The 15,495-nt window shown below is 37.4% G+C and overlaps 2 protein-coding genes and 1 long non-coding RNA gene across 6 annotated transcripts in view; 1 reads left to right on the forward strand and 2 right to left on the reverse strand.

Annotated features, from left to right (window-relative positions):
• LOC126593851 (protein BONZAI 3-like) overlaps positions 1 to 14,670 on the reverse strand; it is a 40,856-nt gene extending 26,186 nt beyond the window's left edge. Inside the window, exon 1 of the mRNA XM_050260004.1 lies at positions 14,465 to 14,670. The gene's annotated coding sequence lies outside the window, so the exon portion shown is untranslated. The remainder of the gene's footprint in view (positions 1 to 14,464) is intronic.
• LOC126593855 (uncharacterized) lies at positions 1,611 to 6,943 on the forward strand. 3 transcript variants are annotated; one of them, XR_007613041.1, is made up of 4 exons: positions 1,611 to 2,236; positions 2,844 to 2,902; positions 4,634 to 4,702; positions 4,869 to 6,943. It is a non-coding gene; the product is annotated as an uncharacterized LOC126593855 (long non-coding RNA). The 3 variants fall into 3 exon arrangements; XR_007613039.1 differs by lacking the exon at positions 1,611 to 2,236 and having other exon boundaries at positions 2,809 to 2,902; XR_007613040.1 differs by lacking the exons at positions 1,611 to 2,236; positions 2,844 to 2,902 and having other exon boundaries at positions 3,453 to 4,702.
• On the reverse strand, positions 8,997 to 14,465 carry LOC126593850 (protein BONZAI 3-like). Of its 2 annotated transcripts, none has more exons than XM_050260002.1 (16): positions 14,279 to 14,465; positions 12,560 to 12,607; positions 12,263 to 12,411; positions 12,118 to 12,166; positions 11,966 to 12,022; positions 11,505 to 11,684; positions 11,269 to 11,403; positions 11,099 to 11,160; positions 10,882 to 10,978; positions 10,680 to 10,794; positions 10,501 to 10,577; positions 10,186 to 10,323; positions 9,897 to 10,061; positions 9,692 to 9,805; positions 9,505 to 9,601; positions 8,997 to 9,348 (listed from the first exon to the last, which is right to left on the reverse strand). In XM_050260002.1, the coding sequence occupies exons 1-16, from the start codon at positions 14,438 to 14,440 to the stop codon at positions 9,224 to 9,226; spliced, it is 1,770 nt and encodes a 589-aa protein (XP_050115959.1). In that variant the 5' UTR covers positions 14,441 to 14,465; the 3' UTR covers positions 8,997 to 9,223. The 2 variants fall into 2 exon arrangements, with proteins under 2 accessions (XP_050115959.1, XP_050115958.1); XM_050260001.1 differs by having other exon boundaries at positions 8,997 to 9,351.
• Positions 14,671 to 15,495: the final 825 nt, after the last annotated feature.

The raw sequence follows: 15,495 nt of genomic DNA on the forward strand, positions 1-15,495 counted from the left end.
TACGCATATACTTTGAGAAACATAAATTATACTGAAAAATTGAAATTATTATTGATTAAGCCCACCAAAGTTTCTCAATCACTTCGAATGTCAACTCATTGTTTGCAAAAGATACACAAAATATTATATTAGTTGGGTTACACAGGGTAATGCACTCTTACAGTGATTCTCACATGTTGAAAGACCGACAATCAGATTGTTGCACGTGCAAAAAACATGATTATACGAATCATATATAAGAGAAAGTACTATATAGGTATACTTCAAAGTAACAAACTTTATACGAAAACTCGAAATTATTATAGAGTAAGGACAACTACATTATACAATCAACTTTGAAGTGTTATCCATTGGTAAATTTTCAGTATTAATTCTATTGGATTATCCATAAGAAATTAAGAATCCAAAACTGCATCAATTCTTAGTTCAAAGTTCAAACCAACAGCCACTGTGCTTATGTGGTCTAGACCCAAACAGTACGAAAATCCAAGCAAAACAACCGAGGAAGTCTTTTTACCTAGCCGCAGCATGAGCTGTGTCAAATCCACCTACATGTCAAAACCCTATACTTAAGTTTCATAAAAAAAAAAATTCCAAATAGAAAATCATGACAAAAAATTGGATTAATTGACACTAATCCAAGTCAATGAAATAGCCAAGGTCAAGAATCCATACCCGAATACACTTGTTTCGCACAGTTCCTGCACCCAATCAAAAATCAATAAATCGTACTAATACCAAATTTGGAAGAAAGTATTTGCATCTTGCATTCAAATTCCAAAAATCAACTCAAAAGAAAATAACCCATAAAAAATTAAATTAGAGTAAGCAAACCCAAATTAAGTAAATCAAACACTTCCAGACATAATGTCAAATATAAAAAAGAATTTTCCCTTGCCAGAAACCAAGAACCCTAATCTGATCAATGCCCCATTAAAAACAACCAACTAATCAAAACTTCCAAACCGACTGCAGTGGCGGACTGCAAACAATTTTCTTTTGCTTAGCGGGAGAAATGGAGGCTCTGGGATTGTTGGGGAAATGATGGAAGCCCATAATTTTGAAACCCCAGAGAGAGGAAGCTCCGAGTTACAGAAATGGAGGCAGGAGCCGATGCTATTGAAGAGATCGGCTCAGTTTTGGGGTTCTGGCTGCCAGGGTTTGAGAAAGGGGAAAGGAAGGCCAAATGCACACAGCCATGCTTTCTCCTCTCTCTCTCTCTCTCTCTCTCTCTCTATCTCCCTGTCCATCTCTCTCTGTAAAATCAGAGAAAATCGCATAGGCCCTAACCTACCTAAATCTCTCTCTCACTCAGTCCAAACCCGTAGCTCCCATCTCTCTCCAATCTGTCAGTCCCTCTGTCCCCCTCCTCTCCTCCCCCCAACAAGCCTCTGACCGATGCATCAACCACAGGACAAAATAAGCCAGCTTTTAATTCTGTTTACTGCCTTTAATACCTGGTGAGTAAATGGAAACTGGAAAGCTTAGAGCAACTCCAGCGGGATGAATTGCTGGAGGGACCGTGGGTGGAACAGGGCCGGATCGCCCGAGGGAGGTAAAACAGAAACAAAAATACTTTTATATATATATATATATATATATATATATATATATATATAGCATAGTGGAGAAGAGAGAAGGAGAGAATAGGGAAAAGGAAAGAAGAGAGTGGAGGAAAAACAGAGGAAAAAAGAAAAAAAAAGGGATTGGGCAAAGCTGCCCAATCTGGAAGAAGAAGAGAGGGCGAATTAGGAGAAGAGAGAAGGAGAGGATGGCCAACCAGAAGAGGGAAAGGAGGGAAAGGAGGGAAAGGAGGGAGAAGGAAAATGAGGGAAGCAGTTTGGTTTTTTTTTCGACCCGAGCAAAGACCTGGTTTTTTTTTCAACCCGACGGTTTTCCGTCCAAATTTTCGGTTTTCTTCGACCTCCCATCACCCTCAAACACTCAAGATATCCCAGCATCCAATTCGACCCAAAAATCAACGAGTTTTGTTGTGATTTTGTGAAGAACACCCACAGGGTGCCGTGAGATCTTTGCTCCAAATCTACCATTTCTGAAACAATTTCTTTCAATTACCACTACCCATACACTTCCCTTGAGCCTAGAAACAATGCCCAATTGTTGGTTGGGGCGGTGGAGTTGAGTAGAGGACGAATCAATCACACCTAAAACTAGGGTTTCTGATGGGTTTTGATGAAATTGGAGCCTTTTCAGGCCAAATTGGCCTTGGTCACAGGTATGAAAGTTGTTCTACTCATTGAGATCTTTAAATCTGAAAATTTTGGTAATTTTTAGAGATAGTTTATTTTTCTGGCGAGTCGGGGTGGCCAACCACCACCCACGGCGACGCATAGCCAGAGGGCCGCCAATGCTATTTTTAGGCTATATGTGATGTCTTGAATTCATTTTTGAGAATTGAATGACGTAGATTGATCGTTAGAGCCAAAATTCTCTAAGATACATTAATAGACCATTATATGAATCAACGATCTGACCGTTGGATCGTCATCAAATTTTAATAGGTTATTATTCATAATTTTTGAGGAATATAGGAACTTACGGATTGGGAATCCGACTTACGGATCTTCTCGAATTGGATTGGTAAGTTCGTAAAATAAAATGTTAACCGCCACTTGGTTTTGGCAATTGGTTGAGATCCGACGGTTGGATCGTTTCGAAAATTTAGGCTGTTATTCTATAAGCATAATGTGGATCCTTGGAAGTTACGGATCAGAGATCTAAGTTGTAGATCTTCTGAACCGAATTGCGTAGACTTATGTGCGATGTAAGTTATGTATTGTATTAACGAGAATTCTGAGATATGGTTTGATAATTGGTCACAGGCGCCGATCGTTTGGGACGCCTTGATGTTCGTGCTAGGAAGTTGTAGCGCGGACTCCAGGTGAGTGGATCTTTCCTTGCTCATCATATGTTTCATGATTGATAATTCTATAAATGCTTTTAAATAAAACTGAGAAATTTATGCCATGACATATATATATATATATATATATATATATATATATATATTTAACGTTATAATTTACTATGAGATGGTTGGGTTAGATTTCATTGTGATCTATCCATATGCGTATCACTATAAATTATTATTGCGAACTGCGAATGGCTTGATCCCTGTTTACGATACGTAGGCAGTCTAACGAGACGTTAGATGCAGCCATATAAGAAATGAGATTAAATAATCGAGACCATAGCCTTATTTAAGGAATTGAGCAATGTGTGTGGACTTTTGGTTTTAAGTATATATGTATACGCTTGATGTTTTTCCTAGAAAATGCAATTAAATGATTTATGCTTTAAAAATGTCATGCCTATTGAGTAATGCTTAAACGATGAGTTGAATTGTTTACATATATATATATATATATAATTGTGATGCTGTGAAAGCTCTGAAGTGCAAAAGTGAACGCAGGACACACCGGTAAATTTAGGTAAGTTTAGGTAAGTTCAAGTAAGTATACGGTATTAGTTGAATTGATGGGGTTATGATATGACTACATTTACGTTTTTAGCAACTCCGACACTGTCATATAAGTTGCAATAATAGGCAACTCCGGCATTGTCGTACAGGTTGCCTATGAGTCATACATGTTGTATTATATGCATTTAAAGCTTATAAACTTGCACCCCGGGTGATTTTGATTTAGCCAGAGATATGGTACAGCCCTGTTTATAATGTCACATCCTGCACCCTATGCTCACATTGGATCCAATTTAGGTGCACAGTCTTATCGTACAGACCACCATAGGTGGTTTCGACTCGTAGGTGACTAACGATTTATCGCATGGCTATCTTAAGTGTGTAGCATTGAGTATAACTATATTACACCCAGTCTTGTCGTACAGACATTTTCAGTGGTTCCGACTTGTGTGCAGAGTATGTCGTATAGGTCACTAGAGCTGACTCTGACTTACATGCTAGCCATGATTGATGAGTTATGTGATGAGATATAAATATGTTGTATAGGTCACTAGAGGTGACTTCAACTTATATGCTAGCCATGATTGATGAGATGTGTGATGAGATATGAATATGTCGTATAGGTCACTAGAGGTGACTCCGACTTATATGCTAGCCATGATTGATGAGATTTGTGATGAGATATGAATATGTCGTATAGGTCACTAGAGGTAAGTCCGACTTACATGCTAGCCATGATGGATGAGATATGTGATGAGATATGAATATGTCGTATAGGTCACTAGAGGTGACTCCGACTTATATGCTAGACATGATTGATGAGATATGTGATGAGATATGAATATGTCGATATATCACTAGAGGTAACTTCGACTTAGATGCTAGCATATAATTATGATGGGATATATGATGAAATGCTAGCATATATATAATGAATATATGTGATGAGCTAACATATGTGGTGAATACGTGATGAGCTAGCAGACGTGATGAATATGCGATAAGTTAACATATGATTATAAATATGTGAAGCATGACTTGAATCGATATATGTATATAAAGATGTATATTTTTATATTCTAAGTCTAGAAATTATACAGGTGTTGTAGTGATGGGTTATAGAAATTTACATGATTTCTATTAAAATTTCATTTACTGGGCCACTCACATTTGTCTTGTCTTCCTCCTCAGGTCTTCTTAGCTGAGCTTTCTTATCGTCGAGGAATCGTGGCGATTCTTAGTATTGAAGATTATTCGAGGGTACGATTCTTAATTCACTCTTCTGTACTTGCTTATGCTCTAACGTCACGTGAGAAGTGAGTTTATTCCCACTCACCAGTGCACTCTGGTATTTAGGCACTCTTAGGTTTAAATTTATTCACAATATTTCCACATCATCTCACTTTATGGCTTCGTCACCTTCCAGGTGTGGGCCAGCACAGTTCGATTCGGAGTCCTAGTGGACATTCCGGGTCTGGGTGTGTCATGCTAAATCCTATTTAAAAAAAATTAAAAACAATCCTAAATGCCTTATTTAAATCAAAATTTATACAGAGTAAGGAAGTTAAAAAGATTTGATAAGCTAATTAAACCTCAGACAGAGTGTCACTCACACATGCCAAACTATAATATATCCTAAACCTCACTTAAAAATACACCCAAAAATTGGAATGATTTCATTCTAATCTCAAAACAAAAGGCCAAATATTGAGCATTAACTAATGAGAATTAAAATATGTATAAACTCAAGAATTCAAAGTTTCAAATGTGCCATGCCTTGGAAAAAAGTACAACCAAGATTTGGCAACCTTGGCCTATCAGATACCCCAAAAACAAAAATAACAAAGATCAATAAAAAAAAAGGTCAAAAGTTTAGAACAGCAAACAACATAAAAAATTATAGAACGCAGACAATAATATAAGTCGTGCAGCACGTAGACTACATACTTAAAAGAAGTAACAACCTGCCCAACTTCTACTGCTTGCAGCAACTTTTCCTCTGTGAGAAAATCACAATAGCCCAACAAATAAGATGTTACACCAATGAGTGTGAGTCAGCATTGTTGAACAACAAAAATATACAAAAAAAAAAAATAGAGTCCATACAAATTGAGTCAAACTACAAGGTAAAACAAAATGTAAACCAGCCCAAAAAATGAGGATGGGCTTTACATACTGGCAAGATAGAACAGAACGGAACAGGACGGGACGGAACGGGACGGAACAAAGATTTCGTGTTATGTTTGATACTGACAAGATAGAACAGAACGGAACATGATTAAATGACTAACTTACCCTTTTTATTTGACTCTCTCTCTCTTCCGTTTCTCTACTTTCTCTTCTTCCATATGTTTCTTGTTCTTTGCATGCCCAGATTGATCCCAGTAAAAATCAAACCCATACCTTATCTTCATTTCATTTTCTTTCTCTTCAATTCAAACCCATATTTCTCTTCTTTTAATTTCTTTCTCTTCAAACCAAACACAGAAAAAAAAATCCCAAATTGTTTTTTTTTTTCAATTTACAGAGGCTTTGTCGGAGCATCGGAGAAGAAGGTAAAGCGCGGAGGGACTGAACCGGCAGCCGTGGTCTCCTCTCTGCTATGCGACAGAACCGGGTTTGGTGTTTGTTTGTTTGGGGGTTTTGGTGGAAATTGAATTTAGAGATCGATCGATCGATCATCGATGGCAGAAGTTTTGAGCAAAACCAGTCTGTTGTCGTCCTGGCATCATCATCATCAAAACCAAAAAATCAGTATTTCCGTTTTCCCAAAGAGTTGTAATTACAATAAATCAGGGTCTTTCTCTTGCTCTTTCAAACTGAATCCGGACATTTCATCACTATCCTTGTCCACAAAGAGTGATTTTCACGGAAATTTTTTTGTCACATGGGGTGGAACGTTCCAGGGGGTAAGGTGGAACCAAAAAATGACTAAAATTCGTTTCATGGGACGATGTGTCCTAGTCAATTTGGCGCATCAAATGTAGGATGGAATGCCTCGTCCCACTGCGTTCCGTCCTATCCCACACGGTACCACATGGAAAGGGACCAGGACAGGGACAGAATACGGGCTCGGGATCGTGATAGGGGCAGGGATTCTGACCGAGAACGAGATCGAGAGGAGGCCGAGAGGGACAGAAACAGGGATCGGAGTCGTCGTTCAAAGGATAGAGATTCAGGGGGCATTCAGACAAATCGAGGCATCACTCATCACGCGATCGTGACTATCACAGTTCCTCGTATTCTTCCCGGGATAAGGATCGCCATAGACATCATTCGTATGCTTGAACTAATCGTCAAGACGCCTCTCCTTTTCCCTTATAAGTGAACGAAACTGAACGTACTTTGGCTGCATTTTTGCAATTTTTCAGACGTAAAAGTGAATTAGATTTTGGTAGGATGTGTGCAATGCACAGCATTGATCCTTCTAAATCTTCGTTCTGTTGTTGGATAGTTGAATTACTTGTGATATCCTTACATCCTTCTTGGTTGAGAACCAAACTTGTACCTCCGAAGTGTCGTAATTTCTGCACTCTTTTTTTTTTCTTTCTCATGTCTACATGTGAAAACAAAATTAATAAATTTTTTTATTTTAAAATGTATATAATAAGTACGTGTATTAAACTTGAGAGTACAACTGCGGTCTCGTTTGGAAGTGTTTTTAAAATGGCAGAAAACACTTTTGGTGAAAATGTTATTCAAACCAATCCTTAGTAAAAATGCAAGCAAATCCTAAAAAATCATTTGAAGTGCTTTTCGCTAGGGATAATGCTAGGGAGATCAAAGTTTTAAAACCAAATAATATGGTTATTGATGATTGGATTGTTACTTAAGTGCTGATTAACGGGCTTATTACTTATTGGTGACACATCATTTGATTTGCAAATTTGGTTTAAAATTTTGATCTCCCTAGCATTATCCTTTAACCAAAAGTGTTTTCAGTCATTTAAAAAGCACATCCAAACGAGACATACACCACCATCATACCATAATTACTAATTATAACTAATTAACTGGTGATTAGCAAACTAATTATTTCGTGGGTAAAACTGAAACTTGTAAATCCTCATATTTTCTAAAACCGCTCTGCGCACTTTGGCTTCCTCCACTTCCAGCTTCAGCTGCTCTCACTCTCGAGCCTCGTTTGGTCTACAGGATTGGATTCGAGCGTGTTAAACACGTACAGCATGCAGTCCGGAAACTGCTCAAACCGGCCTTCCTCAATGCGGTTCAAAGCAGCGCTTCTCTGAGTGCAACTGCAACCCAGCACGAATATTCGAGTACGAGGAATGTCGTGTTTGGATGAGGGACTTAACGTATGGGATCCAGCCCATCTTCATCTTCTTCAACGGGACGATTTCCTTAAAATCGTTTTCGGGATGTTCGGATTGCTATCTCTGAGGGAAGGCGGAGAAGGCGGCACGACCGCCACCAGAGTTGGTATAACAACATGTTCATATTCATTCTCCGTACTCCGGAAGAGGTAGACATTGTTGTTATTGTCAAAAGTGTCGATACGGAGCTTTCGGCCTTGTTCGAAAGCTTGTCGGAGATTAGAGAAGTCCCCCTCGAAGTTGTTGTGCACTTGTTCCAGCTGATCCCAGTCTTCTATCCCGAAAGGCAACGCCGCCTTCAGTAGATCCTCCGCCAAGTACTCCGCTCCGGCCGGCTGGACCTGCTTTCGCTTTTGTAACGGCAGATCAATGTTGGTGGTGGAATTGCTAAACTGTTCATCCTCCACTTTCTCTCCCTCGTTTTACAAGATATTCGCAACAGGTTTTGCCGTCCTCTTAACTCCTCCATTCCGCATTCTTTTTTCTTTCGAGCAAAAACGCTTACGAGCAAAAGTGCTTCTCTAATAGAAACAACTGTTTTGTTCCCCCAGTCCAGTTAATTTCTGTTAGGAAAAAGAAATCGAATTATCACATGCTGAAATAGGCATTTGGCAAGCAGGATCCCATTTGAAATTTGCTTTTGGATAGGCAAAAATGTTTTACGACAATCAAAAGCGCTTCTAGTTAAATTTTTTAAAGAACATTTGCGTTTTTTGGTCTGAAAGCAACTTTTTCGTGAAGCAGTTGAATTAATCAAATTTTTTACGAAGGACTCAGTCAGAATTTTTTTTAAGTACTTTTGCACAATCATTATATTAAAATTCAAAATTTTTTTAGGACTCATTCGGAACTTACAAACAAAGCACTTGGAAATAATTTCTGAAGAAGCATCTCATACGCGATTTTTCAAAAAACACTTCTATAATACTTTCATTTTCTTGTCAACCGCAGTCATAAGCATTGTTAGTTGTCATGAAAACTTTTAATCATGCCAAAAATCATCGAGGCAGATGCTTGGACTGCAAGAAAGATCAAAATTTAGAGATTTTATAATTCTCTGATAGATTCTTGAATTTGACGTTTATCAATCAATGAAATGCTTTGTAATATCAAATGCGTTGTTGTAGTATCGAGCATTCATATCTACATTTCACACTGCATTAGCATGAATGCTCAATACTACAAAGTATTCGTGATGTCCCCTTACAAGGGTACAAAGATTTGCCATAGTTAATGTGGCCTCTCTCATTTTTCGGCTTGAACTTTAACTGCTTCATGTTCCAAAACCATCCTTAACTAACTAAACATGTTTTGTCCCGGAAGATTTCATAAAGGACCCTCAACTAACTAATCACTAGCTAATATTTGTCACAGAATTTCTACGGCCATTTTTCGACCGGCCGGTGTAATGGCGGGACTCAAAACGAAAGAAGAAATTCGTTGACGGTCAGGCAGATGATGCTTGGGCAGCGGCATTGAAGGTGAGCGGCTTGATGTCCATGGAACGCATGTAACTCAAAAACTGTCCGGGCAGCTCTTCCAGAAGACCTTGAACAACAGAAATCTGCCCACCTGCTTACAAGTTACAAACCCCACAGATTGCCAAATTAGTACAGGATGAAAGAAAGTCTGAACTCAGTTCTAGTAACTTCGCATCACACGATGTTGACGTGCACCTAAAGGTACAATGGATGTTTAGAAGGAGAAATGGAGGTCATGGATACTTACTCTGCACATCTCTCATTGGAACGAACTGGACAATGTCACGCGTAGCTATGCGACCTGTAGAACTTTCTAATCGTTGCCCGTTGTCAGCGTCAAGGATCTGCCAAATACAAAAGATTTGGACGAAACTTCATGATATGCAGAAATCAAAAACCAGTATATGAAAATCCTGAATAAGCACAAGTATTACCTCCATTTGTTTGAAATCCGCGTTACCAACTCCAACGATGAGGATTGATAGAGGAAGATTAGATGCCCTCACCAAAGCATCTTTTGTTTCTTGAAGGTCAGTGAGGATTCCATCCTAGAAAACAAGATGGCATTCATATTATCATTTTTTGTAAAACAAAGAACCCAGGAGTTAAAAATTCAATTTGAATTCATCGTGCTCTTACTGTTATAATGAGCAAGACGTAGTACTTGTTGTTGTTGGACGAGAGGGACCTGGCGGCAATTTCAGCAGCCCTGTTAACCACTTGGCCAAACAACGTCGGTCCTGACAGAGCAACATTGCGTAGAGCATTGGCATAAGCAGCCATTATGCCTTCAACTCCGACAACCTGTTAAATAAATGACACGATTGAATTTACTGAGATGGTTAAACAAAATATAGTTCAGGTGTATTGAATGAGATTGCAAACAAAGGGTAAAAGAGCATTGCAAAGGGTTAAACTACTCCTTTACCTCAGATTCACTTGCATTTCCATTCAAGTTGAAGCAGTGTGATACAGTTCCATTAGCCGTCCTTCCTCCAAAGCCCCAAGCAGGAAAACTCTTATCAGCATCATAGAACTGAATGACTTGTCCTACTTCTGTTATAACCTGCAAAAGAAAACATCTAATCAATCAATATGCTTTCACTAACTATCGAACAGAAAAGTACCCATAACAACAAACCCTCGAGAACAAATGACCTTAATTATGTACGAATTCAATACACGTCTGCAAAAAGAATATGGTGGATAAGATAGAACTATCCCTATTGAAGCACATGCTTACCTGCTGGTAAGAATTCAGCCGGCCATAAGGATCAATATAGTGCAAAGACTCGGGCTTTCTAGGATCTCCATTTGAACCTGGACAAAATTTAATATTCGAAACAAGAAAATATATCAAACCCATGAACTTTTGCAGAGTGAAGACTGAATTAAATTACTAGACTATCCGACATTGCTTACCCGTAAAATCAACTGCAACCATGAAGTTAAGCTCAAATCCACTAGATATATAGTCAACAAAGCTGAATTGTTCTTTCTCACAAAATTGATCCACAAATAGCTGACCCTTCAAAACCTACGTTAGCATATTACAAAGCAAACGTGAGTAAATTCAAATTGACATGAAATACTAAGGAATTGGACTGCAAGATTGAATAAATACCTTTTCATGACCCGCACGAGAAGATGGAATAAAAAAGTTCACCCCACTTTTTTCTTTGAATAGTTTTTCAAGGTCTGCTACTGATTTTTGGAGTTTCCTGAGTAAAACGAATAGAGAGGTTCATTTCAAAACCTTCATTTTTTTGTGTTCCAGGCACAAAACAACGATATCATGCAAGAAGTAACAAAGTAAAGAGTTGGAACCAATCAATAATTACCCAATAAGAATGTGGTTGCCATTGCTGTTGAAATCAAAACACTCAATAACCAGTGGGGTGTCCTGCATCAAATTGAAGAAAGTTATATGATCTCTCTATGGTATTTCTCAATTACCAAAATTTATATACTCTAATTTAACAGGTAACCAAGCAATAATTCACAAGCTTACCTTGCTTCCGAACTGTTGCATACTCAGGCATAATGGTTTCCAGGTCGGGTTTAAATTGTTATCCACCACTTCAGTCTTGCAAATTGGAATAGAACCCCCGGTCTCAACGGTTCTTGATATTCTTAAGAAAGGATCCTGAAGTGAAGAATCGGGAAAAGAAACCTAAGAATCATACAATATAAGAAATTTGTATATACAAGTAAAAAGATCGCACGAAGCTTCTTTGAAATGCATACGCTTTTAGAAAAGATATCTCTGTTGTCCAAGTGGGCACAGCGGAATTTAATCTCTACAGCACTCCTAGAAGCAATAGTTTCCTCGGCATGCACGGTGAGTGTTCCAAAGTTTCTCAAACCTCCATGCCCGTTTTTGCCTTTCAGAGTCAATGTTAAACTTCGATTTTGTTTAGTCACAATCTGCCGTCAGAAAAGAGAGTACACAGCAAAATATAAATTAGGTACTGATTTCAATACATTTTGGGCAACAGTTTTGCATATGATTAAACAAAGGAAACCACTACAAGCTATATCGATATCTTTCCTTAGCTGCATCAACGGTGAGCAGAGCAGTAACTATAACATTGAAAATTAAACATGAAAAGAAACACATAACTCGAAGTATTAATTAAATGAGTCTATATACATATCACACCAGCTCAATGAAAATATATGAGCTGAATAGATTTCAAGAGAATTACCTCTGAAAGAACACAACTGCCTTCACCAAGAAACTCTTGATCCCTCAAATTCAGAGTCTGCAAGGCAACAAAATAAGAAGGTTAACACATGAATTGTATTAGGTTTTTCGTTCTAAAAGAAAAGCTAAAAATTCAAAGAAGTCTCGTCGTACCTTTACAGGTACATTGTGGTATTGTGTATCAACATCGTAGACACGGAATCTTGGAGAACACAAGAAAAGAACATAAGCAAACGTCTGGTAAACTACAAAGATATCTTCAGAGAGATAGGTTCTACAGAAAATATGAGAAACTTACATCAAATTCTGCACCATCTCGAACTGATAAGCTACTGAAACTTTCTGTATCCATACCGGATTTAAATTGTTCAGTATGACTTCAGTTCTCCCGAGTTCCTCTAGCTTACCATCATTCTTCTTGAGGTATACAACCACCATAGGATCACTCTGAAAGAAAACCACAGAATTTTTTAGCCTCGATAGTAAATTCGTAGCGGTCAGATGACACTGTTACAATAACTTTGTTACTTAGATAAAACTTAACCAGTATTTTAACTGCTATGTTATCACAAGTAAGGTGACATGGATAGCATACCTTTGAAGTGACATCAAGATCAAGCAGCTTGGATGCTGAAAAGGATAACTGTAGCAAAAAATTGAAAAACATTAACACAAAACAACAAAAACAACAACCAAGCCTAATTCACTAAATGGTGTCGGTTGTATGACTCTCAGTACGCCACTGCACTTGGTTTTGGAAGACAAAGGATGAAAGACAAAATCCAAAGGAAATAAAGAATCAAGCCTTTTGGAATTTGGACCCAGCAAAGTATCACATTGTAAAAATGGTTTTGTCTTATGGTCCCCAAGTCAACATTGGCATAACAAAATAAAAATGAGAATCTTGCTAATGTCCTGTTTGTGAGACCCTCTCTGGGCCATCCATGCAAATAAACACTTGTGAAACATGCAGCCTCACGTAACACACCAATCACTTGTGAAACATCCATGCAAATAAACATGATACACATAAAGTTGACATGGTATTTTGGTCAAACATTTGGAACACATTGTAAACCAAATATGACTTGGGTCCTTAATATTGGGGGAAATCTTATTTCAGATGGTCAGATTTCATGCCTTGTCCAATCACTCAATAAGATGTTTGCACTAACAATCGTATAACTGTTTACTTTCCACTTTAATAATTTCACTAACAAGCATATTCACATAATGCGTTTGGATGATATGTTGAAAATCAATAACGTGTTATCTGTTCGTTAATAGACGGACGTGGTTAGATCGCCTAACACAAGAGTCTCACCAACATTTGGATGAGTGGGTATTGTGATGCTTGGCATTTTAGTGGGTATTGTGGATACATGGGTAACACGCCACCTTGCAATGAACTATGAATGAAAGGAAAACTAATGAAAAGAGCTTGAAAACTTTAAGTTTTAATGATAAGGACAAAATAAATGATAAAGTGAACAGTACCACGTTTGACTTTTTAGTGTAAAAATGCGATTTTTCGTTAAAATGAATAGTACCGTAGGCTTTTCGTTAAAAAAACCATGGACTTTTCGTTAAAAAAGCCATGAATGAAACTTCATCTTCAAGACTTCAACAATATAATAGTAAAATGGTCTGAACTTTTCAATTTTCTCTGCAACCTAACGGCAGAAACTCTACAACAACAAAACAAGTTTCCACGACTCGAATTTGTAATCTTTCGATCATAAATGAGCAACATTTTCGTAATGCTAAAAAACTCAATAAATAAAAAACATTTGCAATAAAAAGAAAAAAAAAAACAAAAATTGAGACAAATAATATTTTCAAAATACAACTACAAAATAATATTTGCAAAACTCAAAATATATGCACTCAATGTATGAATAAAATAAAATAAGATCTTGTAAGGTTATATTTATAGCCAAGAGGTCACACTTGATGCGATGGCAAGTGCCTTCGCCCATGAGGGGTAGGTCTCGGGTTCGAGACTTGGGAGCAGCCTCTCCATAAATGGGGGTAAGGCTAGCCGACATTTACCTCTCCCAAACTCTGTGTAAAGCGGAAACCTTGTGCACTGGGTACGACCTTTTAAGGTTATATTTATAGCCAAAATAACTAATAACTAATATATATGTATATTTCGCAAAACTCAATATATATGTAAATTAAATAAGAAATTCCAAGAAAAGAATCAAATAGAAATTCCAGAAAAACAAAGAAATTAGAAAATTCAAAGGTTCGAGGAGCAGGGATTTGAAGGCAAATCGATCACCCTGCAGAAGCAGTGCCGGAGTTGTACCTCGAGTTGCGTAAAAAGCGGGTAAGCACCATGCGCCCTGTAAAAGAATTCAATGGCATCGTTGTGAGCGCCGTCGTTCTTGGCGTTCGGTTCGGTGGGCCTTGGCAGGGCCCCGCCCACGGCGTCCTTGCCTCCCCTCACGTCCGAAAAGCATCCTCCCATCCACTTCAATCAAAAATCCCAAACCTTTATCCGTACTCTCTCTCTCCTCTTTCTTCGTCTCTCTGAAATTCGAGAACCCAGAAGCAAATTGCGACTGTTAATCGCAAAATCAGTCTGCCAATTAGGAGATTTTGCGTGATTAAGCTTCGTTAAACCCCATGGATTATGGTATTTGATTCTTTGCGATGCGCATTTATGTATACATAGGCAGTGAGATCGTGTTTCTTGCATATATATATAAGAGGAATGCAAAGCTTTGTACGTTATCCAGCCTTATCCGGAAATTTTCTCGAACGCGGATTTCTCGAAGCTTCACTTTATGGAATTTTTTTTTTACTGCGTCAATATTTTATATTAGGAGAATAAGAGTTCGATTAAGCTACTATTTTATGGAATTTCCTTCAAGTATTTCCAAATAATCAAAGAAAAGTCTTTTTTGTAATGGAAAATCAATAAAAATCTTAGACAAATATAATAAAATTAACTTAGCTTCTCAATGTGAATAGAAGTTTTGAATTTCCTACGTGATCGATTTACAAGACTTCATACTTATAATCAGAATTGTTTATATTGTAAATAACTACGTAAAGATCATATGTGCAAAAAATTAATAAATTATGAGATCGTTCAATTATTGAATTATATAAAAACTTCTGAATGAATTTCATAAAAGAATCATGAACCGTCTATTTATTTGCTAAAATTGATTGACTAAACGATTTTTTCATTAATTTTTTTTGTAGAAATATTTTTACATAATGAATTATTATATGAACTGCTCTATTATTCTGTAAATTGACCACAAAATATTTTGAGGAAGAACTCATTTTAGGAGTCAAACCCATTTTATACTTTTTTTTAAGTCATAAAATAGTTTTCATATTAAGAATGAAGAAATTAATATTTTTTTAATTTTTCTTTTAATAAACAATATGAATGGACTAAGTCTCACAATGGACGGCCATAATAGTGTTGTTCAAATACACTTTTGACGAATCGAATATAAGACATCTCACTTACAAGTGAAGAAAAATACTCTTATACCATAGTACTAA

Source organism: Malus sylvestris, chromosome 12 (assembly GCF_916048215.2).
Source record: "Malus sylvestris chromosome 12, drMalSylv7.2, whole genome shotgun sequence".
NCBI lineage: Eukaryota > Viridiplantae > Streptophyta > Magnoliopsida > Rosales > Rosaceae > Malus > Malus sylvestris.